General features: G+C 41.6%; 1 protein-coding gene across 3 annotated transcripts in view; it reads left to right on the top strand.

The window, feature by feature from the left end:
* tanc1b (tetratricopeptide repeat, ankyrin repeat and coiled-coil containing 1b) overlaps positions 1-25,623 on the top strand; it is a 105,937-nt gene that overhangs the window by 64,300 nt on the left and 16,014 nt on the right. For all 3 annotated transcript variants that reach the window (XM_034109769.2, XM_034109770.2, XM_034109772.2), the window contains 9 exons: positions 1,737-2,054; positions 11,656-11,778; positions 13,394-13,675; positions 13,995-14,149; positions 17,319-17,550; positions 18,647-18,813; positions 20,828-21,435; positions 23,154-23,262; positions 23,658-23,780. In XM_034109769.2, coding sequence (XP_033965660.1) covers positions 1,737-2,054; positions 11,656-11,778; positions 13,394-13,675; positions 13,995-14,149; positions 17,319-17,550; positions 18,647-18,813; positions 20,828-21,435; positions 23,154-23,262; positions 23,658-23,780 — 2,117 coding nt within the window. The remainder of the gene's footprint in view (positions 1-1,736; positions 2,055-11,655; positions 11,779-13,393; positions 13,676-13,994; positions 14,150-17,318; positions 17,551-18,646; positions 18,814-20,827; positions 21,436-23,153; positions 23,263-23,657; positions 23,781-25,623) is intronic.

Genomic DNA, 25,623 nt, shown 5'->3' with positions numbered 1-25,623 from the left:
GGAATTATTAGTAATGCAGAGACTGATTACCATGAGTCAGTCAGTCTCTTCCCCCAGAGCAAGATCATAGCTAGCTTCTAAAATATTTATGGAAGCTGTGATACAGTATCTTCCAGCATGGAGACCAGGATTTGACATAATCACATTTCTTGTTGTGTGATGCACAATATCTTGTTGTAAAGCTACAAGCTTTATATATATATATATATATATACAAGAAAAATCCCTGTAGCAGTGAGCATAACCAGCTCTTAGTTTGGTAAAATGATAAGCTTTCCACACAGTTTTAATAAATAAATATATATTCTTTGAGACAAGTAAGCAATCCCTGTATCCTCTTAAACATCAGGATGACTGTTAATTAGGGTTGCAAAGGGGTGGAACGTTTCCGGTAAATTTCCAGAAAGTTTCAATGGGAAGTTAAGCTGGGGAATTTTGGAAATATTCGATGTTGTTTTTAGGATGACTTTTAACATCTGTCCAGGGACTACAGACGAAAAATAGCCTGTTGGCTAACTCTGGCGCATTTCCAGAAATGTCAATTAATGTGCACTGTCTCTGTTAAATAAATATATAAAATAAAAAAAATGTAAAAAAGAAATTATACAAAAAACATGACATTTCAACAGATTTTTTTTATTCAAGTAGAACAGAAAAAGTTTTATTTATTTTATTGAACAATTATTTGTTTCATTGAAGAACGAAAACAGGAATGTTGAGTTAAATATTACTCATCCCCCCAACCCCACTCATTAAAAAATGAACAAAAATGCACCCCCCATCCAAAAATCCCCACAAAATCCCATTCAAAATGTTAAATGAAAAGAGCCCTTCTCCCTCCAAAAAGTCCCATTAAACATGCAAATCTTCCTTCAAGCAATCCTCTGCATTTTTTACCCTTTCAGTCAATGGTCTCTTCCTGGGCCTCTTCAACTTCCAACTCTGAGTCTTCCTGTCACTGTCCAGCCTTGTTGAGGATGGCTCTGTGTCGAATGCCAACTAGTTGTTCCACTCTCACATTTGTGAGCCTGTTGCGAACCTTTGTGTGGTCTCAATAGCCATGCAGTAAGCAGTGTGCTATGGCATGGATATTCAAGTGTACTTGAATGGCATCTGTTTGTTTTAGTCAAGATTATGCTAAAATATACTTTCCCCAACTATATTTAAGTTAAGGAGTGTGTGATGCAAACGCAGCCAGCTGGCCGATCAGATCCAGGCCTCTGACCGCGCTGATGTTTCTGCATCCAGCTGCAGCTCTGTGGGCCTCCACTCATCTTTTAAGATTGTTATTTGATGGTTAGGTTGGCCTGAGGGAGGATTAAAGGATTTGTTATCATGTTAGCAAATACCTGTCTGAACTCAAAAATACTGAAGGCAGTATTCTACCACTAGTTCTTCACTCTACTCTTCAATATGTTTAGTGTGAATTTTGTGTTATTATAGTTCGGTAGTCTTTCAGTGGTTCCTTCAAAAGATAATTGGTGAAAAAAATCAAAGGACATTCAAGGTTTCTAGCCTCTAAAAGTCTTTCCAGTTGTCATTACTGTCTCCATTAGTATGACGTCAGGTGGTGAAGAGTTTAAAGAAGGGCAATGAGAAAAAGCAGGGCGTTATTCTAAGTTAAAAGCTCCATTACAGAGATTAGAGATGAAGACAGATACATGTTCATAGCCCACAAAGAGCATCTTACCTCCCTCACTTGCTCTAATTCCCCGCACTGTTTTATCTCCCCTCAGCCACCATCACCAGTTCTTCTGAGAATGATGACCGCAGTGGCTCCAGCCTGGAGTGGAGTAAAGATGGCAGCCTGAGAGGCAGCGGGCGCCATGGCCTGGCCCAGAGTGTGCGGGCTGACACCTGCTCTCCTGTGGCCGAGGAAGACTCCAACAGCGCCACATCCACGCCCGCAGATACCCCCTCCAGGACAGACCAGAAGCAGTCCAACACAGCCGCAGGGGCACAGAAGCCTCCAAGTCGCTCACCTGAGGGACCATTTCCATACTCATCGCAGACCACTTCTTCCCTCATGATGCCGAGGCCCAACTCTGTTGCAGGTACTGAAAGCCTTTGTGATTTTGTTTTTTAAGAGGTAGATTAGGGGTGTCAAACATTCGGGGAAGCAGGGTGTCAGAAGGCCCGCCAGAGGGTCAAATCCGGCCAGAGTCATGACTTTTCAAAGTGTAAAAATGACAGAGAAGACATTAACTGCAGTTTTCCCAACTTTAATGTATTTTATATACATTTGATACATTTACAAGGCAGGGGTATAACTTAACCTTCTTCCTTTATAGTTCCAGCTTTAGTGTGTAACTGCAGTTCAGGTGGTCAGGATAACTACACAGATGTGGAAATGAATGTCAAATAAATACATTTGTAAAAAGATAGTTAATTAATTTTGCACATTTTAAGAAAGTTTAATTTAAGTTAAGTTCATTTTGAGTTTTTTATAGGTTATTATGCTATGATTGAACTGGTCCAGCCCACTTGAGATCAAATGTGGCTGTATGTGGACTAAACTCAGCTTGACACCCCTGGAGTAGAGGAATGTGTGTGTAAACCTTTCCTCATTGACTCGTGCGTTCATTTAGCATTATATGAAACATTTAAAGCAAACATTCTTCTCGCAGCCTAGCAACATTTGTTATTCTGACAGGAATTCTCTGACTCTGTGCTTGGGTGTCTCTCTTTATCCCATTGTCAGTCAGTTCAAGTTTGTTATGCTATGATACGACCTGTGCCTGAGGCTGACAAGTGTGCTGTCATTTGTAGTCCAAGCAAAGGGACAGGACACACACAGGGAGAAGCATCTGTAGACCTAGAGAGAATGAGGCTTTCTCTCAGAAGCCGGGTTGCACTTTACAACAAGGAGTGGGGTATCAAGGCAGAAGTTTGGGATTAGGCAGCTGTTGTGTGCGGTGCCTGGGCGGACCAGAGCACAAACCACTGTCTGGCTGATCTGTTCTGCATTCCTGCCCTGGAAGCTCCGTGTTATGGCTCAGCTCGCCGTATCCACACAGCTGTCACAGTTGTTGATATCTCTCCGCAGCTCCTCACTTTCCCCCCTTTTCCATTCCTACATCTCCCCCACACGACCTCCCGCTGTTGTTGCTGCTTTTGACCTTGGCCCTGTTGTAACTCACGCAGCAATGTTTTACATCTCCCTCTAAAACTAAAGACCAAAGGCTGGTTGAGAAGATTCAAAGACTAACGGTAATCAAGCCCTCACCGTATGCCATGGCTGAGGTGGTATTTGAGAGCCATCATTTTGAGCTGTGTTATAGCCTACCATTAGGATTCACTAAAAACAGTAGTTGGATTTTATGTGTTGGTGAACTGTGAAATCACCAGCCATGAAGTCTGCAGCTCTACCTTCAATCTGGGGATATGTTGTGAACGTGCTTACTGCTAGGCTACTAGAAATAAAAGCATAATAAATGTAAAGGACATGAGTTTGCTTGTTATAGAAGCTGTAGACTAGAACATTAATATTATACTGGTGCACCTAATGAAAAAGCACTCAAGGGAGGTGAGAAACAGTTTGTATAGCAGATGAACCTTTTCACACTGCATTGTACACTATTTCATTGCCAAAGTGAAATCACAGGAAATTGCAAAGGCAGGGGCAAAGTGAAAAAAACAACCTTAAAGATTGAGATTGAGGTAATGTATTTGGTTCATATTTGTTTGCTTCAGTATATGACAGTGTTTTCCCCGTTTCACCTGGATGCCGCAGCTGCCAATGTGTTGCAGATCAAATGCTTTAATGCTCCTGCAGAATATGCGTCCCCTGGGTTTGACCTTGTTACGAAACAGTAACTATTCACTCAGGTCTTTTACTTTATAGTTTTTCTCTTTTTCTATCTCTGTTTTGGGTGACATTTTACTGAGGTTCCCGTTTGTGAACTTTTGTGAATCTCCACGGAAAAAAGCACGAGTCAAAGAAATGTAATGCGATTTAAAGACACCGTTTTTGTGTTGTTTAAGATTGACCTTGCAGTGTTCTCTATCTATTCGTAAGATGAAGTGGGAATAAGAGATCGAAGCAGAATAAATAGTTGATGGTCAGTGGATTACCTTCACTGAGACACAGAATTCATGCCAAAGCTCAAAATGTACTTTTTACTGCTATTGCACAAAACTTGGATAATGTTTCTCCAACCTATAATTGAATAAGAGCATTTATTGCAGACATAAGTGGCACAGACACGTCCATTTGCATTTCAGTAGCTCTATTGTTCCATGAGACCATACCCCTTTGATATCTCATCATTATGTTGCCGATGACATAAACCTTAACGGCACTGACACACTGGCTCATAAACCTAGCAGACCAGGACATATTTGCCTGTTTATGTGTGTGAGTGCCAGTGTGCTCGCCTCCCAAGTGTTTATTGGCTGATGTCATAGTTATACACCGTTGTCCTTTAGGGTCCTGCGGAATTCACGCCTCAGATTTGACGCTGTGTCACAGAGCCCTGAGAAAAAGACACCAAGGGCACGGTGAGAGACATCCTCATTTATGGCCCAAACCGATCTGTGTTGGTGTCATGGTGTGCCAGGGACAGTGCTTATTTTTCACTTGGTGCTCAAGGAAATTGTATTCTACAAAAAAATGCTTACAAAGAAACAAATAATAAAGCAGGAAGGAGCTGAAAGGATTCGATCCTATTGTCCAAAAGAAACGGCATCTATTCCTTATTAGTGCATTCACTCTGTGTTACTGCAACTGCTTTCTATTGCGTGGTTCTGTATGCCAGCATATTAGATAATGAGGAGGTGTCTGCTGTGACTATACCTCTACTTTATCCAAAGACGTTAAGTTAGGGCAATGCAGAACTTTAAATGATAGCAGATCATTTATCCCCCCAGTGCCTTAATGCTGGGGGTTGAATAACATGTCACACTCTCAGATTGGTATTCAGTAAACGTTCATTCAATACTCATAGATTGAGAGTCAGTATCTGAGACCATTGAAATCTGCATTAAAAGAGTACACAGTCTAGTTCATAGGAGGCCACGTATCTATAGGTCCTATTGACAAGTCAAAGTAAGATGGCCTGTAAGAGTGAAAGGAGATCTAGGTACCAACGACCATGATTATTGCAAGGTGTGCGCACAGTGTGAAGAACTTTGACATCTTAAGGTTCCTTCCTCCAGTTAAAGTTGTGTGTCATCTCTTGTTGGCATTCAAGTATGCAGAGACCATTAAGTGGACTTACAACATGCTGAAGCAAAAAGGACGTATCTCATCTTGGATCTCATCTTGGATCTCATCATGCTCCCTAACAGAGCGGTATATATACAGTATGTTCCTCTTTTGCTTAACTAAAGCATTGAAATATACAAAGCCACATTTTCTTACGGGCAAAGTGGATTTTGTCCATGTGTCTCATGCCAATCAACAAGTGTATGTCTGTGCCGCTAGAATGTTAGCAATGTCTGAGGAAGGAATGTCGGCATATTGCTTAGAAGTGTCATTTGCACCGCCTTGGTGAACACACATACTGTGGCGAGCTGTCCCTGGGCTGCTGTGGGAACTCAAGCTGCACCGTGAAGAGCGTGCATGTGCTGTGGCAAGTTGCACAAATGTTGGCTTGCACCACCTGTCACCACCAGCAGGGCTGAATTCAGACGTCTCTGTACGAGCAGTTGGTAATTGCATCATTAGTCGGTAGTCTAAGGAATCATCTTGGCCACCTTTCTTCATAGGAACATTTTTCTTTCACCTCGCGAGGCAGCATTAAAAAGCTGTCACAACGGCAACGCCAACAGCCACCACAGACATTTATCATCCACTTAATATTAAAATGTACCCGGTTAAAGATTATTATGATTATAACTGTGTGAGCAGCCCTACTCTGTGGATAATTTAGTTTTTCTCATATTCTCGCAGTAAACACTCACTTAACATTTAACCTCCGTTCTTAATGCACTTTTCTTTCTGCAGCTCAGAATTAAAACCCTGCTGCGGATGCTCTCAACACATTTTTTTTTGTGCTAGAAATGAGTGGCTTTCTTAACAATAATTCAATTTGATACACAATAACTTATTTAATTTATTTTAATGTAACTTTTAATTGCTTCCACAACCCGATCAACACATTAACAACATACGTTTTTGTCGTCCACACTGAGACATTCAAATGTCAGATTTTGCAGCACAGAAATTGTTTTCATGTATGTAAAACACACAGTTTGCTTCTTTAAAATGGTTGTCAAGATTGCCCGTATTGTGTCTGACGCTCTATGCCACCCTTACACTTAATTGTATTTAGGTAATACGTTTTTGAGACATTTGTAATTTTGTCTTTTTTTAAACGATTACAGAGTCAAAGGTCCATATTTAATGTGGCCGCTGGTATTTCCTGGTTTTGTAATCTTAGCTTGAGCTGCTTGTAGTCGGGTCGCTCAGACACGGTGGTTGACTCAGGGCCATTGGAGCTCAGGAGTAGTGCTGTCGTGCATCAGTGCTGTGATGTTATTCCACAAAGCTTTGTGGTCTGAGCCATGTGGAGGTACAGTACTTATTTGTTTCTAATCCAAAGTCCTCTGCTCTTCTGAAAAAACTCACGTTCTGTTATAATGGATCCAAGGTCCTTTTTTAGAATGGGTCTTGATCTAAGTCCTTGGACAATCTTCAAGCAACTTCAAGGATATATTGTTCCTTCATCAAAACCTTGGAGAACAGTGACATGGTAAGGTTTGAGAGCCATCTGTATTTTATTAGGAAGACTGAAGTCATCTCTACCTCTTCTAGAATCTGTGACTCAATGATGTTTGCAAAGGTCAGACAGTCTTTTTCTTGTCTGTCAGTACTGCAGCTTTTAAATTAAACAAGGTATAGTCTCTGTAGTACTGGAGTAGGGAGGCATGATTTTACATTTTTTACAGAAATGTAAAAAACGAATGTACTCAAGACAATTTTGTCTCGTGAAATGTCTGGCCTGTGAAGCTGTTTTTATCAATCTTCAGGTAGCCATACTATTCTCCTCTGCCTCTGGTTTTGATAAAGATTTAAAGAATGCAAAAAATGACAGCTCATTCATATTGTCTAGCTCTCTTAAAAGGACACAGTGACATCTGTTAAAATGTCTACTCTCAGATAACTGTGCATGCTTCTATGTCACAGCAGGAGCGAAACAAAAACCTATCCTGGGATCAATCTGCTTTTTTTCCAAAGCCATTTTAAATGCTGCTCAGTGGCACTGCATTGACAGATCAGACCTTGCCAAATGCATAATCTCAAAGGGACAATGTGTCGGCTCACTCCTCTCTGCCACCACTGAGCCATCTGGCTATGTTTGACTGACAGCACCCCGCTGTAGAATGATGTAATCGATGTAAAGCAACTTAGTAACTGTTTTGACAGCATGCATATTTTAATATCCAAGGTCTCTATTCTTCTTAGCTGTGGTTCTTGTTGTCATAGAGTTAGCAAAGGTATAGACTGGCTTTTATATACTCTCTGTATTGTGCTTTTAACCTTGTGGCAGTTTCTTGTTTTTTCGTAAGATTACGCTTTTAGCCACGCTCGCGGTCTGTCTATATGTGTGTCAGGTTGATTGGTACAGTAGGTACACCACTTTGTTCCAGCCTGAAATATATCGATCACACTTGGATGAAATGCCATGGACGTTTAAACTGATATTTATGAAATGTTCAACCTTAGGATAAAATCAATACCATAACTTGTATGTTCATCAGATCGAAATGTGTCCAATAGATTGGTTTATAACTGTATATCTGCTAATCAATAAGATGGTTAACTTGGTGAAAAAGATACATGGGAAACATACAGTTACCATTATTAGCATTGTCATTGTGTATTGAGTTAAGATTTCTCAGGTCGCTTGTACTTGTTGTCTGTGCACAAGTCAGCATGCTTCACCATTGAGCAGGTTGTTTCAGGTCATAGATGGTTGAGTTGCAGTTGGTTTAGTGCCAACATTGGGGTCTGCCAAACCTAGTGAGGGTTGTAATGTTATCCCAGGACAAGAAAGAAAGCCCCCTGTACGCGTGGCACTGAAAAAATAGTGTTTCATAATCAAAGGACTGCACTGAAAGTTTGATATCAGAATAAAAAATGAACCTTTAATAATGTTAACTTTTCACAGAAGTCTAACATTGCAGCTAGGGGTTTAAAAAAAAAAAGTTTCCATGGTAACATGTCAAATTTGTATTCAGGCCACTTTGCACTTAGTCTTCTTAAGCTAAAGCCATAATGACAGGAAGGGCTTGAGGGCTGATGTTAAAGTATTTAAGACAGACAATTCACCAACCCCTTCTGATGTCTTTAACAGGGATGGGTGGCTGTTGAGTATTTTTACCATTTGTCTCTCTTTATCAAGTTATTTTGTCAGTTTTATGACATCAAAATGTTCAGGATCATAGGTCCCATCTTTTACACAGCACATGATCTAATATCTGCTTAATGTGTGTTTATTGTATACCATGACGTATCGATATCAATATTATGCTCAAGTCATTATCACAGTTATAATGGAAGTTGTCCCTATCGCCCTGACACCTATTGCAGTGGGTTTCAGACTGTTAACCAAATATGTTGCCTTACATTTTATAGAGAATTTGCAGAGGTTCCATCCTTACTCAAAAAAAATTATTTTAGTTTTACACACACAATGTCACACTGGTTAAATTGAACTCCTTCATCTTGAAAAGGCAAGAAGGTGGACCGTGAACATTGTGATATGAATACTGACCGTCTCCTTTGGTAAAGAGAAAAGTGGAGTCAAGTCAGAGAAATAAGGGGGGCAGTGGTTACAGCAGGGGTGCTGCTCTGTTCTGTCATGGGAACTCTGCACTGAAGTTTTCCAAGGGCAGAGCTGCCTGAGGACAAAAATCCTTTTCATCAGAATGCTGTCTGACACATTTGTTACGGCTTCAAAGTCACTGCAAGCACACACTTCAAGGTATCATATGTACGTTTTTTCAATGAGTGGAGACGTGCCAGAGTAGGAAGGAATAAGGAGTCTAAGGGTAGAAAATAAACAAAAAGGGGGGGTTGAATGGATTTGAAAGCTACCTGTGGGAATTCTCTGCCCTGAAAGACTTGGAGATATGACTTAACAAAAAGGAAAATGGTTATGGTGCAGAATGCTTTATCACAGACAGAAGTGGAGGAGTGGGTGCATTTACTGAACTCCAGCAAATCAAACTGAGCTTTGCCTTCAGTTGTAGCTTATTGTTATCAGGAACACAAATATGTGCCTGGTGCCTGGAGCTTCATTATTGTTTTTTCCACTCCAGAAGTAGTAAAGAAATCGGAGAAGAAAAAAAAGAGACCTCTTCATGTGGTTCACATGTCAGTATTGGGCTTAAGTGGTGATTTCTTCTCTCTCCTTCTGTTCATATATCCTCTTTACCGCCTCCCACCACAGTATCCTTGCCATATTCCGTCCTTTACATATTTATAAATATATCTAGGGCTTTTTCTACCTCCATTTCACAGGCCTTTCTCTTGTGTCCAACCCCTCTCCAGCCACTGATTAATCCTACAGTAGCTGCCCATTACGCACTGTAATCAGCCACTGGAAACTAAATCTCTTAGTTTTCCATTCATACTTCCTTTTATTCACTCCTCCTTTCCATTCCTGCTTGCTTATCATTTATGTTGTGGTTGTGAGACTGCAAATGCATGCATAGGTGTAAGTGTGAAGGGAGCATGACACTCTTTCGCAAAGCATTGCACTCATTTAGCAAGTGCCTGATTCTGTGGATGCTGTGAGTGGCTGAGCGCTGAAGAGGGGGCAGCCAAGTCCTCTGCTCGGCAGCTGAATGCTGCCAGTGTGCCTGCATGGATGCACTGGGGCAGAGGAATCGCTTTGTGTGCCCTCACTGAGCTCATCAACTCCGAGCACTCTCCAGGGATAGAGGTGAGGGTCTGCGCCCTGCCTACTTGTCCGTATGCCTGCCCAAGTATATTCCTCTCTTTGGACCTGAGGAAGGCTTTGAGAAAAACCACTGTCCTTCATAGCTCTGCTGTTGGATGTAAGTAGTTTCTCAGTTTAGCTTTAGAATCCAGTGAGGTGCTGTGTTGCCCTGCACTCACTGAAACGTTATAGTACGTGCTTGCCTTACCTAGTTTGTTGTAGCTTCAACTCTGTCCATTATGGTTCATTTTGATTTCTTCATCCACTGCAGTAAAAGCAACATGAGGGCCTTCCTTTATTCCAGTCAGGGTCGCATTGATGGCAGCTTCCTCAGTGACTCTGTTCTCAGCAGACGGGTTTTTAATAAGTGGGACATTCCAGAGAGTAAGTTAGCGACTAAGTGAGGGGGGAGAGGGAGTGAAGAGATGAGTGTTTGGACATACTCTCCCAGCTGAGGCTGATAAAGTAGAGAGCAGAGGCTTTGAGTCTGCTCTTCAACAGGGCCAAGAGAGCATGGATCACCATGGTGATATCATTGTCGGAACAGTGAATTGGTAGAGAAACCTTGATGCACAGTGCACATCTTTATTATCTTTCCAGACCATGTCTGATACATCAGGCACGACGTTTGATGGTTGTGTAACTCTGCCTCATCAAGTAGTTTATCGATAGACGTCAGTTTCAGTCCATACATACAACTACAAAACATACAACAAAAGCATGACTTCAACAACATTTTCAGGATCTTTTTAAGTTGTTGAAAGCTTAACCTATAGTATAATGATTCATCTTCTCCAAATTAATCATAACCTTCAAATCATTTCGGATAGTGTGCATGTGAAGCTGACCATTGAGCGAGGAGGCAGAGGCAGAACGTCCAAATACAACCCGGTGTGGGCATGTATTACTCCTTGTGGTACATGACACAGCCTCAATATTACTGTCTCATGTGAACACAGTCACCAGCAACAAGGATCTCCCACACACCCGGACCAACAGGAAAACAGAACCTAAACACACACGGGACTAATCAAACCAACAAGACACAGGTGAGGAGGGAGGAGAAAACACGGGGCACCAGGTGAACACAATCACCAGCAACAGACAAGACGGGAGGGGGAACACTTTTCAAACTAAAACAGGAAACAGAGACAGACAAACTAAAACATAGACAGATCGTGACAAATAGATGCATGAATTACATATATTCACATGCTTCCTGTGCAATGTTTTAGCGTGGAACAAATTAACATGCTTCGCCAATAATGAAGCCATATCGAGATCTACGGCCCCAGAGATCACCTCCGTTACAGTGCATCACATCACTAATATTGTTGTCTGTTCTACACCATTACGTTTAAATGTCCCAAAATAGTTTAAGCAACATAAAACTAATCCTGTAAAGAGAAAGGTTTTAATAGCTTTTCCTCTCTGTTTTAAAGAAACATAAAGGTAATCTACTCTCTTTGTAGGCCTCAGTGAGGGGGTGTGTGGGGACAGATCCCTCGACAGTATATTGTGTGTAGCTGTCGGTTCAAATCAAAGGAAAAAGGAGCATAATGTTTCTAGGGACACTTTTATTTATCTGTGTAAGTATACCTTCACACACAGCCTCAAGGAAACAGCAAATGTCAGAGCACACTTGCTGGCGTCTTCTTCAGTCATCTTTTCTCCCGTGTGTGTTTCTGATTGACCCTCTATGGTCGAAATGCACTCGAGATGCGTCAAGTGTTCTGCTTCGCTCATTTCATATCTCTGTCTACAGCGACCAGTTCCACGAAGCTGGAAGACCTGAGCTTTCTTGACGAACAGCGCAACACACCCCTGCGGACATCCATCCGCCTACCATGGCATAATACAGGAGGAAGGCCCCCTCAGGACTCTAAAGGTGACTGCACTCAGCATTATGGTGTTATCGTATCAGGACAGGACAGAGGATAATTTGGTGCGTCCATGTCCATATAAGGTAGTGTTTGAAAGAGTGAAGGATTTGTAGGTTTTTAACACTTAGGTTGATTCTAACACCTTTATTTGAAGGTTAATGGGAGGGTAGGTAAGAATGGAGAAACCAGCTTGAGTGCGCTAGAATTTGAAAGTACCCTTCCTCCAACACACACGAACGCGCACATGACCAATGAGGGCACGAGATAAGTTTGTGCACAGGCTGACAGGCATGTAGGCCATCCAGTTATTTTAGCCGGGCCGGCTTAAATAACTGGTCATGCTTTTTACAGCGCCACGGCTTCCACAGATGACATTTTTGTATGTATTTATTGTCAAAGCATTTCATATATTCATTGCTGTCGGGATGTTAAGAGCATTCCATGGAATATAACAAAAAGTTTTTCTGAAATAAATTATTTATTTCAAACAATTCAAATTCTGAGTATGGATATTAACAGTACTGCACTCATTTATGTTGATGTAGTTTTCTATCAATATCCACATTTCCTGCACACACTTAGCTCTTTAGATACAATCATTGCTGTCGTTCGCCAGCCTTCATCTCGGTTATATGTTTTGAAACTTCGGTCTCACTGAGAGAAATCCCACAGAGTGAATGATGAGAACATGAATAATTTAGAACAACATCATTAGATAGTCAAACTGTTTAACCGAAAAAGCGTCCACTTCCTTTCCCACACTTGCTTAAACATGAGGTTGATACAGCAGCATCATGTCAGGTGATCATTTCTACATCCCTGCCGAAGACACCATTACAGAGGAACAGTCCATGCTGTTATATGTGTGTGCATATGTTTTAGTTTTCCCATTAATGGCAGGAACTGCAGACAGTGGTATACCACTTCATGTTGAAAGTGGATGAAGTAATGAGATAATGTTAGTGTTGCCAAGGGACACCATAATGGCCCAAAAAATGAAAGTTTTTAATATCTGTCAAATGTGCTAGTAATCATTAAATGTAACAATATGCAATCATTTTTTTATTAAATAGTATCGTGGCGGCATGCTTTCTTTGTCACATTATTTAAATGGTGCACTTAGGAGTCCTCAAACATCTCTGCAAAGTAAATATATTAAGATGTTTTCATGTATTGTAAGTATTTTTTAACTATAAAAATGTCAAGAAACTTTTGTTTTCAGTAAAAGAAAAACATATGTGGCAATGTACTTATGTTGTCTGTAAAGGGTGGGGGATATTTTTTTGGGGGGAAATAAAGGCCAAACCAGAACCCAGAATGAGTTTGCAAGTTGCCAGTTTTAAAAAATCAGATTTTACCTGGAAAAAAGCCATTGTTGTCCTTGCATGATTGTGTTATTGGCACATCATTCTGAGGCTACAGAAGAGCTTACAGTTAAATGGTTGATGATTCAACATTGCAGTCATTGGATTGAAAGTCTGCACTGACAGAAAGTAGGATTAATTACAAAAAGCATACTGAAGTCATGTGAGTCCCTTACACTCTTTTTGTTTCATTTGTAAAAAGAACATTGAAACAAATGTAATTCGAATGTGTTTCTTTGCCCTCACTTGTCCTCAGCTCGATTTGCTCCCTACAAACCCGTTGACATCATGCTCAAGCCCTTGCTGTTCGAGGTGCCCAGCATCACCACAGACTCTGTGTTTGTGGGCCGGGATTGGCTGTTCCAGCAGCTGGAAGATGTCCTGAAAGCCAGCGAGTCCGCAGAGAACCACGGCGCTGTGGTGGTGGGCAGCGTGGGTTATGGAAAAACGGCCATTATCTCCCGGCTCGTAGCACTCAGCTGCCACGGAGGTCGAATGCGTCAGATTGCCTCTAACAGTCCTAGTGCCTCCCCAAAAAGTAAGCAATTTAAGTATTTGCCTCTGGAAACAGCATCACATCACATGTACATCAGCTGCATTTTTTTAATTAAGTTATTGAATTTGCATTTTATTAATAGCTTGAGAGGAAGTGAAAATAGATGTATCTAGCGTAAATATTGACTTAAACCTCCACCACTAATGTAAAATGGATTTCACACAGTACGCCTTGATTACATAAAACCAATTTCGCTATTGCAATAAATTACAAATAAAACTTGTTACATTCATAAATATTTATTTCACATTTGTTTTTGTCCACATTTGTATATGATAAAGTGTGTCTCTTTGTGCTCCAGGTGGTGGGGGACCAAACGCAGAACTTGCTCTCAGCCAGCCTCCACAGCCCACCCCCCCGTCCAGTGCCACCAACACACTGAGGACCAGCAGCTGCCCCGGGACCCCCGAGATGCAGAGGCGCAGGGAGGAGGCTGTCAAACGGCTGGCTGCTAAGGTACACCTTCAGCCATTACTGTAGCTCAGGGTTCAGGAGAAATCACAGTGTGAAACTATCACTTTTTTACAAGCTGGTGTGCCTCGTTGTTTTCAGTATGTATGAGATCCACTGCAGAAAATATGTGTTTGTATATGATTTTTGATTGTTTATATTCTTCGGTTTTATTTTCAGCCTCGCCACACTCTGCTCAGATTATGAAAGACGGCAATTCTCTCATGGGTGTCTCAGAGACCTTTTAATATCACTTATTTGATGTGAGAAGCAGTGAGCTTAGTTAAAGACTTAGCCATGAAAAGCATGGTCAATAATGATGTCTGCAGCATCTCACCGCTGCAGTATGACTGTGAGGAAGTGGGAACACAGAAGACTTCAGCTCAGGTCTTCAGTGTGCCCTTTACGCTCACAGGTGCAAGGCATTTGCATTGTGTGGGGGGAGGAGTACCACCACAGCGGCTGCCATGGGAACACATTTTACAGGATTGTCAGAGGGTTTGTCCTAAATACCAAACTGTTCTTACAGTGCAGTCTGGCATTTACTTCAGATCATCTGTCTTACGTAAAGCCTTTTCTCTACATCCTTTAGAGGTTACATAATAGGTGCTGCAGCTACCTTTCATTAAGGGAGTCAAACAGAGCAGTGCATTAGGTCTATAGCCTCTTATTTCCTTCTGTGGACAAAAATACATTTCTTGATTTTCTTTTTGTGGGATTTTTTGCCTTAATTGGACAGTCGACATGAGAGAGATGGATGACAGTGACCTTGGGAACCTGTAAGAACCTGTGGCAGGGGGAGCTTTTGTGGCTCCAAAACATCTGGGGGTGTGGAGATAGAAAGAAGAGAGTTTACCTGACCTCTGTAGCCCAATCCTCGTCCTCATCTTGGCATGATGCTTTTAAAATGGTCATGGTGCTATGCTTTTGTATCAGTTTCTCATCTTAAAAATCTAAATTGTCATCACAATTCAGCATCCCCAAATAATTTCAATGGCAAAAGCTTCACCTCTGGTCTTCACTAATGTACCCTTAGAAAATATCCACATGCAGGCTTTATGAAACAGCACCACTGCTGCTTGCCATGCAATATCTGCACTTTCAGTTGATTTGTAAACACTTATAGTTGACTGAAACTCTCAGAGGAAGTGTGTACATGTTGCATTGTTTTGTCTGTGGAGTTATAATAAAGAAGATTACTTATAAAGGGATTACGGTGTTTCAGAAAATATTTTTGATTCATTACGACATTCACTTCATTTAAGGTGAACTGTTAGCTCTTTAAATGGGTGACAACGCTTTATCTTTTGATGCTTTATCCTCATTTTTAAAGTTACCAATTACATCCAGGTATCTCTATAAAGCCTTCGGGGTTTCGCGCTCTTGCCTCATCATAAATGGCTCTTTAGTAGTGAAATGGGGCATGCGGTAACTACAACACATTTTGCCTCTACCACTGGGAAGTTCATGCACCAGACAGCTGACGAGGCTCATCTAAATGCCTATGAAACCCAAGCAATATCCCTCAAGCCAATTATTGTGCAGTGTTTCCAGCAGGCGCTCCCCCAGGGGCTCTGTTCCTGTGATTTCTGAATACTGATGCAACGCCGAGCAGATCCTGTCAAATTCTGCCGGTTCTTTTTAATCATTCATTTGAAAGTGGTCTCATAACAAGGGCTCTGAGGCCATTACATTTTATGGTTTATCGCAGGGGCGCGTTTTTAGGGAATGTTTCTAAACAGTGAGTTCATTGTTGTGCCAGCACATGAAGTACTGCAGGTGCACTGCAGCACGTTGCATCATCATGTGTTGAGCTTCTTATTGCTCATTGATGAGGCAGGAGTCGACATGACTTGGACACTAACCATCACTGCAGTCAGGCACCTATCCACATGCATTCTATGTGCTATATAAATAATTGACTGTATGCCCCAAGAAAAAGGTGTTCCACAGTCTCTGTTTTCACTGGAATATTGTGTTATTTCAAGCTTAACAACCACATCACTGCCCCATTTGTGTAGCCCAATGGTGGAGGTGAGTGCTGAGCCCAGTGAAGTGTTTTCTTTAGAATAATACTTTTTAAAGTGACTCCGTTGCTGTGTTCTTCACATTTGTGTTTCTTCTTCTCTCCCTTTTATGACTACTTTTATAAAAGTATGATGAATAAAAATTGAAATTCCAAGAAATTGAATGGCAGTCCTAGAATTATGTATTAATGACTCACTGAATCACTATTACATTTTTTTCTGCTAAATGCTCAATGAGATACCTACATTTCTGACACTAGCTTTGTAGAGCCACTTTTGTATCGAGCACATAAATGGAGACGATTAGTAGTTATGGTACCGAGAAATAAGGGTGAAATAGACAAAGCCCCGACCACAAGGTTTTGTTCCACTGACGTTTTGATTGTTTCACAGTGCCTTCTTAGAGCACTGCCATCACGAGGCTCCTGATTGGTGTAGAAAGTTAATAGTATTGTTGTTCTATAGTCTTGTATCAGACCTTTTAAATGTCAAGATCTTGAAGCCAGAGCGGATGTATTCGTTCATGTGGTCTATATTTCCTTCATTACAAGAGAAGGAAATATAAATACACGTGCAGATGTTGGATGTGCTATAGCTTTGAAATAGTCCGATTTGTCCAGAAGCTGGTCTTCATTGTTGATGGAGCAATAGGCAGCATCAGCAGAAGAAGAGGTCCCCTGCTCCTCCCCCTGCTGATCTTGGAAGTGTGTCAGCTCCTGTAATGAGAACAGAGGCAAACATCCCAACACCATCTCTCTTTTTTTCTTCCCCAACCCTGTCCCTCTTTTTCTCAAGCGGACTTCCTTTGAGCACTGCACCAACCTGACCACGCAGTGAAGATCTTTTCCTGTAGAGCTACAACTGGGATTCAGTGGTTTTTTTCATAGTAGAGTTTATCTGAGGTTATCATCTTCTGCCGATTTCTGTAACGGTGCTTTATAGAAGTCTTACATATAAAAGGGCCTCAGACCCCACACTGTATGAACAGAAACAGTTGTTCAGCCAACAAGGCAGATGGCTTTTGTAAAGGCTTTGATGTTATCCAATATTTCCAGCTTCTTATATTTTCTTTTGCTAAAGCCAAAACTAATTCAAGTCTTGACTCTGAAGTAATCCCATCTGTTGTCTCTCTTTGCTTTGTGTTCCAGGTGGTTGCATATCACTACTGCCAGGCGGATAACACGTACACTTGCCTGGTTCCGGAGTTTGTACACAGTATCGCTGCCCTGCTGTGCAGAGCTCACCAGCTCAGTGCGTACCGGGAGCTGCTGCTGAAAGAGCCCCACCTCCAGAGCATGCTCAGCCTGCGCTCCTGTGTCCAGGACCCCATGGCCGCTTTCCGGAGGGGGGTCCTCGAGCCACTAGCCAACCTCCGTAAAGGTAAAACCCCATTGTGTCATATTTCAATATGTCAATTACATGGGCTTCTTCTGTGACTCGATTTAATAATTCACTGTGGCAAAGCATAGCACTCCAGGAAATATATATTGTAGTATATAGGCAAGGCAAGTTTATTTATATAGCACTTTTCAACACAAGGCAATTCAAAGTGCTTTACAAAAAATGAAAGACATTAAGCATTCAAAAAGAAAAGCTAATAAAATAAACATTAAAAGGAAAAATACATGGATACAAGTTACAGTGCAGTTTAAGATATGAATAGTTCAATTAAAAGCAGCGACAAAAAGAAAAGTCTTCATTCTACATTCTTCCGATGGCACACTACTTACCTGGACAGAAGGGCTGACAGACATTCAAATAGTTTCTATTCCTTCCATGCACCAGCGTTGGGAGGAGAGTTATTTTGCGGATTACCTGTTTATCCATCTGTCTCTGTGAATGTGATATCTCAGGAATGCCTCGAGGAAATATATTGTTCAAATGCTTTGTTGTTTACTTGTTAAAACGTAACTATGCCCCAGCTCATGAGATCTGATAAAGCAGCTAGAATTATTGCTTAGTTTATAGTTTTGATAAATGTTCACTTATTTCCTTAAGCACTTCACCCAAAATTGTTCCAAATGTTTGTGTATTTGACAAAATGCAAGTTGCTCTGCATGAAAGCATCTGCCAAATAGCCGTTATGCAACTGATTTGTTGATTTAATTTGCTTTCTCATGAAGAGACTCTTCATCTTGAAAACATTAAAGGAATAAAACATAAAGGAAAACTATTACATGTTATCCCTGATTTCAAAGAGTAACTCATACAGCTTCCACTGACAGTATTAACTATTGTGCTAACAGCGTGAATGTAACTTGACATTTAAGTGGGGAGTGAAGTGGGAGCAGTGGTTGTGTAGTTGATTAATCAAAGTAAAGACCCTTACCCCTCACTCTCACTGGCCCTCTGAGAGAAAGGGTTTGTTATTGCACTGAAACAAGGCACTGCTCTGTACGCTCGCCACGGTGCAAAAGCTAACACTTGTATACCTCGCTGCACATCGTCTTACCTTTGTTGGTAATTGTGTTTCCAGAGCGGAGGATTCCCGAGGAGGACCACATCATCTTGGTGGACGGGCTGAACGAAGCCGAGTTCCATAAGCCTGACTACGGAGACACCATTTCCTCCTTCATCTCGAAGATCATCACCAAGTTCCCCTCGTGGCTGAAACTGGTCGTCACTGTCCGGGTCAATTTACTGGTGAGGAAGAGCTTGTTAATAAAAATAACATTGTGTTGTGCTTGTCTAATGCAAAATATATATTGTTCACAATATCAGAGAATATATTGTCCGTCTTCAGAATAATAAAACCTGCTTGTGCCAAGGAGCTTCTTCAATCAGCTTATTACAGAAGGCTAGCTTATTTATACATTTCCTCAAAACCATTTTAAAATAGTCCGATCTTCCGCCACCTCTTGCTACTGTCAGTGACTGCAGATTTTGATATGTGTGAAAGTTGAAAGGTTTATCGGAGCTGTTCGTCCTTGTCATACTCTGCTCTCTACAGAGTCATTTTTTGTCAAGCGTATCCAGTAACATTCAAGCTGGAACTGAAGCATCAGTGACCGGGGGATTCAACGCCGCATGACAGGGAAGGAGCAGTCAGTCACTACGAGCTTGAAGGGAAAGTGACACTAGGTCGAACAGTTCCACAGATTTTCCGGGTCCAGTGTTGAACTGGTGATAGCTGAAGCTTCGGCATGCCCGATGAGACTCACCACGGCTGGGACGAAGCGCTGAGCTCGGGGTAATAATGTGATATCTGACATCCAGAGCTCTAGTTATTAATGCTCAGGCAGAAAGCCCGGCCGAGGTGGTGTCCATCAGTATGCAATGCACTGCAAGCCAAGTTCAGCCCATTTGTTTTTCTCCTGTGAGTCAGGATTAATATTCCGTTTACGTCGAGGCTCTCTGGATGTGCTGAATCAATCTATTCTGCAACTGACATCTTGTATTCACCTCTCTGAATCCGTCGGCATTCGTTTATGGTGTGGAAAGATATTCCAGTTGACTGCACCAGAGCATTTGCTTAAAACATTTGTGAAAGGGAATGTAGCTGAGTGAGGCAGTTTTTAAATTGGAGGGAATTTGTGTCATAGTCTCTTAACTCCAGTTTGATGTCCAAGTAAGTAGTAGATACGAAAGGACACATAGAACATTGGAAAATGTCACCAAATCAGATGAATTGAAATCAATGAATAACTACTATTTGGTTTGCTACCACAGCATTCTATTTGTGCATCGAGGTGTGACGATGAAGGTGTCACAGTTTTGTTTTGCACTTTGAGCAAACTAATAGGATTTCACCAAGGAGAAAGGGTTCAGGATATTGGCCTTTGCTTGCTCGACTAATATCTGGCTTATCTGTGATGTGTTGCTAGCACTTCTCTCACCTCCTGGATAATAATCAGTGCGTGTCAGTGCCTCTGTGCATGTGAGGGTCCATGTGTTTGTACGTGTGTTTTCTGTACCTCGTCATGATGAGGTACAGAGAAGTGTTATTATCACGCTGTGGAAATGTTTCTTTAGCCTCAGACAGGCAGAGGATTGGAGGATTAAGGTGCATTGATTTCTCCAACCCCCAGGACATAGATTGAAATGTGAGCCCCGGCTCTGACCTCTGCTAGAAGTGTTCCTGTGCCCCCCCCCCCCCCCCCCCCCCCCCCACCCACCCACCATCCCTTGCCTCCTAATCTTGTTTTTCTCAGTTTTTGCTCCCTACTGCTCAAAGAAGCCTCCTGATAGTAAACACACACACACACACACACACACACACACACACACACACACACACACACACACACACACACACACACACACACACACACACACACACACTATTTAGAAGAAGGAATACCATTTATATTGCAGGGCGAACTAGAAAACAAACTGTTTTTGTTTGGGTATTGAGATTGAATCTGTATATTTACTCAACAATACAGGCTTATTTTGCATTGAGCCTTGACAAATGTATAACTTCCTTTATGTTCCTGATTGTCTTTATTTTGTATCTTCCAATACATTACATATTACTGACTCTTTTATCCAAAGTGTCTTACAAATAGTGCAAAAACCATAAAGAATCAAACTCCAAACAACAAGGAAAATGCAGATATATTCACTTCAAGCTAGATCATACCATAGTACTGGTGAATCAGTTACAAGGCCTACATTAACTCAACAAGTGCTTTGTTTTTATGAATTCTTTCCACAGGAGATCACAAGCCTTCTCCCTTTCTCCAAGATCTGCCTGGATGACTTTACCGACAACGCAGAGATAAGCAACGACCTCAATGCGTATATCCAGTACCGTATCAACGGCAGCAAGGATATCATGAACAATATTAGCCTGAATGGCAAGGCAGACCCTATCACAGTGGGCAAGCTCAGCAGCCACCTGATCTCCCGCAGCCAGGGCTCCTACCTGTATCTCAAACTGACCCTGGATCTGTTTGAGAGAGGCCACCTGGTGATCAAGAGCTCCAGCTACAAAGTGGTGCCCGTCTCGCTCGCGGAGCTCTACCAGTTACAGTGCAACATGAAGTTCATGACCAATTCAGCCTTCGAGCGCTCGCTGCCCATCCTCAACGTGGCGCTCGCCTCGCTGCACCCCATGACCGACGAGCAGCTGTTCCAGGCCATCAACGCCTGCTTCGTCCAAGGGGAGCTGCCATGGGAGGACTTCCAACAACGCATGGAGCTGCTCTCGTGCTTCCTCATCAAACGGCGGGACAAGACGCGCATGTTCTGCCACCCCTCGTTCAGAGAGTGGCTGGTGTGGAGAGCTGATGGAGAGAGTACGGACTTCCTCTGTGACCCCAGGTCAGTCCTTAGCGCTTTTAAGCAAATGCAGCAACTCCGCAGCTCCTTTAGGAATGTGGGTTACTGTTACACAACACTTTAAATATCAGTCATGTCAAGTCTGTTGTGCATCTATTATATTCTCGAAACGCATTACAATTAGACCCCAAACCACCAGATACCAAAGCAAATTGCTAGTTTGTGTAAACGTACCTGGCAATAAACTTGATTCTGATTCCGATTCTGAACAATCTTAAGGAAACCACATATATCATTTAATTTAAGGGGCTATACAGTATACTGTAGTAACATATCCTTGTGGTTATTTTGTAGCACAGCTTGATATTCAGAGCATGAGTACAAATAATATTCACAGCAGCCAGCACCCTCCTGTTTCAGAAATAACCATGAATTGCTAGAAGTATGTGACTTACTGTTTGGCCACCTCTTTGCATACGAAAAATGGACCGACTGGAGAGAAAGTAGAACATTCTGATCAATAAGCGCAGCATGACTTGAATTTGAGTCAAGGAGGAAAGTTCAAGATACTGTATGCCAGGCATTTATTTTAACAACAATAACAACCCACTATAGATATAAATAACGTAAAGTTATTCAATAGTTCAAATGATCAGCTAAAAGCAATGGATAATATTAGTTGTATGATGATTGCTGAGAAAATAGACCTACATTTTGACAGTTAAAGGTGGGGTAGGTAAGTTTCAGAAACCGGCTCGAGATACACTTTTTGTTATATTCCATGGAATGCTCTTAACATCCCGATAGCAATGAATATCTTAAGTGCTTTGACAAAAAATCCATAAAAAAATGTCATCTGTTTTAGCCGTAGTACTGTAAAAAGTACAGGATGGCCTACCTGCCTGTCAGCTTTCCATCGGGGCACAAACTTATCTCGTGCCCTCATTGGTCATGTGCGCGTTCGTGTGTGTTGGAGGAGGGGCTCTGTAAGGAAGTGGCAGATTTTCTCCGGTTGTGTATTTTCAAATTCTAGCGATCTCGAGCCGGTTTCTCAAACTTACCTACCCCACCTTTAAGTGCCCTGAAAAACTACAAATACATTTGAAATGATAAGGGGTGTAGAATACATTTCCAGTTGAGCTTCCAATCTGCGGCTTATCTGCTTTGAAAGTGCTACCTTATTGTAATTCAAGAGCCCCTTCCCCCCCATCAGAGACTTCAGTCATTCACACTTAATATATTGGATGATGTCACTCTGGCGAGCTTCTTTGCCTCCCTGTCGCTTGTCAGTATCACCTCTGCTCACACTGTGGTGTCTCTAAATGCACCAGAGCCGACTCTGTTCTGGTCATTCGCAGCCTTCCAACTCCGTCATTAAAAAAACAAAAGGCTCCGAGTCTGGCAGAGGGAATGCACATGAAGACAAAAGCTTCCTGCGCTGCCTCTTAGTTTTTGCCAGGGCACGAATGGAGATAATTGAAACCAGATCAAAGTGATCCGCAATCATGCACGTCCTTTTAATGAAGCTCTGCATCCATTAACGGAGTGAAGAAGGAAAGGAGAGCCCAGGGGTTTAACACTCTTCCCTAGCCAAGGTGCTCTTATATGAAGTATCATTCAAAGAGTCCTTAAGGTGATGATCGAATGAGAATATATCAGGGGAAATGTTCTGCATGAGTAGCGTACATCGTATATATTTCTTTTTTTCTGTTACCTATTCTCTTCACAGCTGTGTATCCTCTCTGTTGTTTCCTCCCCAGGACTGGCCATGCTCTCATGGCTTTCATGCTCTCCCGCCAGGAGGGGAAGCTGAATCGCCAGCAGACAATGGAGCTGGGACACCACATCCTCAAAGCACACATCTTCAAGGTGCAGGAGTTATTCATACTCTCTACATTCATGTTTGATTGAAACAGTTCAAGAGAAGATGAGCCTTGGATGTGAAGAGAAACACTGACTGCCTGTTCATTGACTGTGTGTGTGTGTGTGTGTGTGTGTGTGTGTGTGTGTGTGTGTGTGTGTGTGTGTGTGTGTGTGTGTGTGTGTGTGTGTGTGTGTGTGTGTGTGTGTGTGTGTGTGTGTGTGTGTGTGTGTGTGTGTGTGTGTGTGTGTGTGTGTGTGTGTGTGTGTGTGTGTGTGTGTGTGTGTGTGTGTGTGTGTGTGTGTGTGTGTGTGTGTGTGTGTGTGTGTGTGTGTGTGTGTGTGTGTGTGTGTGTGTGTGTGTGTGTGTGTGTGTGTGTGTGTGTGTGTGTGTGTGTGTGTAGGGCCTCAGTAAGAGAACGGGTGTGTCCTCCAGCGTGCTGCAGGCTCTGTGGATCAGCTGCAGTGCAGACGGCCTCTCTGCAGCCCTGGCTTCACTGAGGAATCTCTACACACCCAACGTCAAGGTAATATGTTGTCCAACTCTTTCATGTCAGTTAGTCCTTAAACATCAGCCAATTAGCCGACTTAAAGATGATTATTTCAAATTCATTGAGAAATAATCGTTTGAGATATAAAACATTTGCTGTTTTCCTGCCTCTCAGTTATTGTTGTGCCTTTATTTGAGAAATAGTAGGGAAAGACAGGTTACGTGGGGAAAGACAATAGAGGAATGACCTTCAGCAACAAGTAAAACATTCTGTTCCCGTTTAAATATAATTTGGGGTTTTTAATTTATGGTCAGACAAAATAATCATTTCGAAGACATCCCCTTGAACTTGGCATTTATTATTTTATTTAAGACTTTGATTTCTATTAGTTAGTCTCACACAGTAGTAGTTGTTAAATCAAAAAGTATTTCTCTACAACTCTCAAATCAAACGCCCACTGATGATTAATATGCATTGTATTGTTAGTGGCACCCTCAAAGGTCCTCCCCTAAGGGCACTTACCAGTTAGTTGTGAATTGTGATAAATGTTGCGCTCTGTCCTTAAACATACTTATGTGAGCTCAGAGCAGATTCACTTTGAAGCCACTTTAAAAAGCAGCAGGAAGGACCCGATTCATCTTTCCATTAGCTTGATCCATGGCTGTCTCTTGTCTGCAGAACAAAAGCAAATACTATTAACAGGCAGGCAAAAGTACAAATAATATGCAAACGGTAATAGTCCAATAAAGTCACATCATTTGAATTAATATAAAAACAATAAAGCTCACTCCTTCACCACTACTCTCATCATTTGTTTTAGTCCTAGTGTTTACATCTATTATTCATTTGGCCCACAAAGCATTAGCTTTTTTTCTCACGTCCCATTCTCTCAACATCACATCATATTCCTCTGTTTTGGGCATCATTTATAACCATAACTTACCCTTTCTTACAATATGTTATATTTTCCGCATGAAATGATATTGATAAGAACATGACTCATTCAATTCAGGACAAGGCGCGAGGTGTTCGTATCTCATGTTAGCAATGAACACAGAGAGAAAATGAAAAGTGTGTCAGTGATAAATGATGGTCCATCTTGTATTAGTTAATTAACAAAGGTTGAATACAAGAAGAAAGTAAATAATACCTCAATACTTAATTAGTCAGTTGTTTGTGATTGGCCGTTTATGATTCACATATTTCTGAGGCATTTTTATCCTCATATAGACAACCCAGGAAATGAAAAATGCTTTTAGGCAATTTGGAAAGTAGAGGATGAAATCATGACGGCACAAGATATATGTGAGACAGGAAGTCGTTTAGGGATACAGTCTTATTTCAAATATGTGTTCATTATGTTCTTCTAACTTCTAAGATAGTCTGTTAATGATTTGTTGCTTCTGGAGCCCTTCCTGCTTTCGGTTTTTCTTTTCAGATTATGTCACAATGATGTATTCTGGTTTGAGGCTGCATTATACCTCATATGTCTTAGCAGCACTGCAGTGATATTCCATCTCTTGTTGTCATCCTCATTCTCTATGTGCAAGTTATTATGAGACATTTGTAGAATGACCTTGTTCTGTCCTCTGGGAAGAACTGTTCATTCATTCCCCATTGTGTCCAACAAAACACTTCCAATTTAATTTCCTGTTGCCGGATACTCATTCTGTTTTACAAAGCATTTATTATTGATCTCCTCATCACGGCAGAGAGTAACATCTAGTAGAATGTGACCACTCACTTGGAGTCTGACCTTTGCTTGAAGAAGAATCGCTGAAGCACGAGAGCTTTCTCACTGAAATGAGCCTCCAGGAGGAAATCTAAAGTATCTTGTTTCAGTCGGAGTTATAGATTCTGCTGCGGTTTAGTTAGTCAG

This window comes from Pseudochaenichthys georgianus, chromosome 21, assembly GCF_902827115.2.
Source record: "Pseudochaenichthys georgianus chromosome 21, fPseGeo1.2, whole genome shotgun sequence".
Classification (NCBI taxonomy): Eukaryota; Metazoa; Chordata; class Actinopteri; order Perciformes; family Channichthyidae; genus Pseudochaenichthys; species Pseudochaenichthys georgianus.
This window is presented reverse-complemented; position numbering and strand designations above follow the sequence as displayed.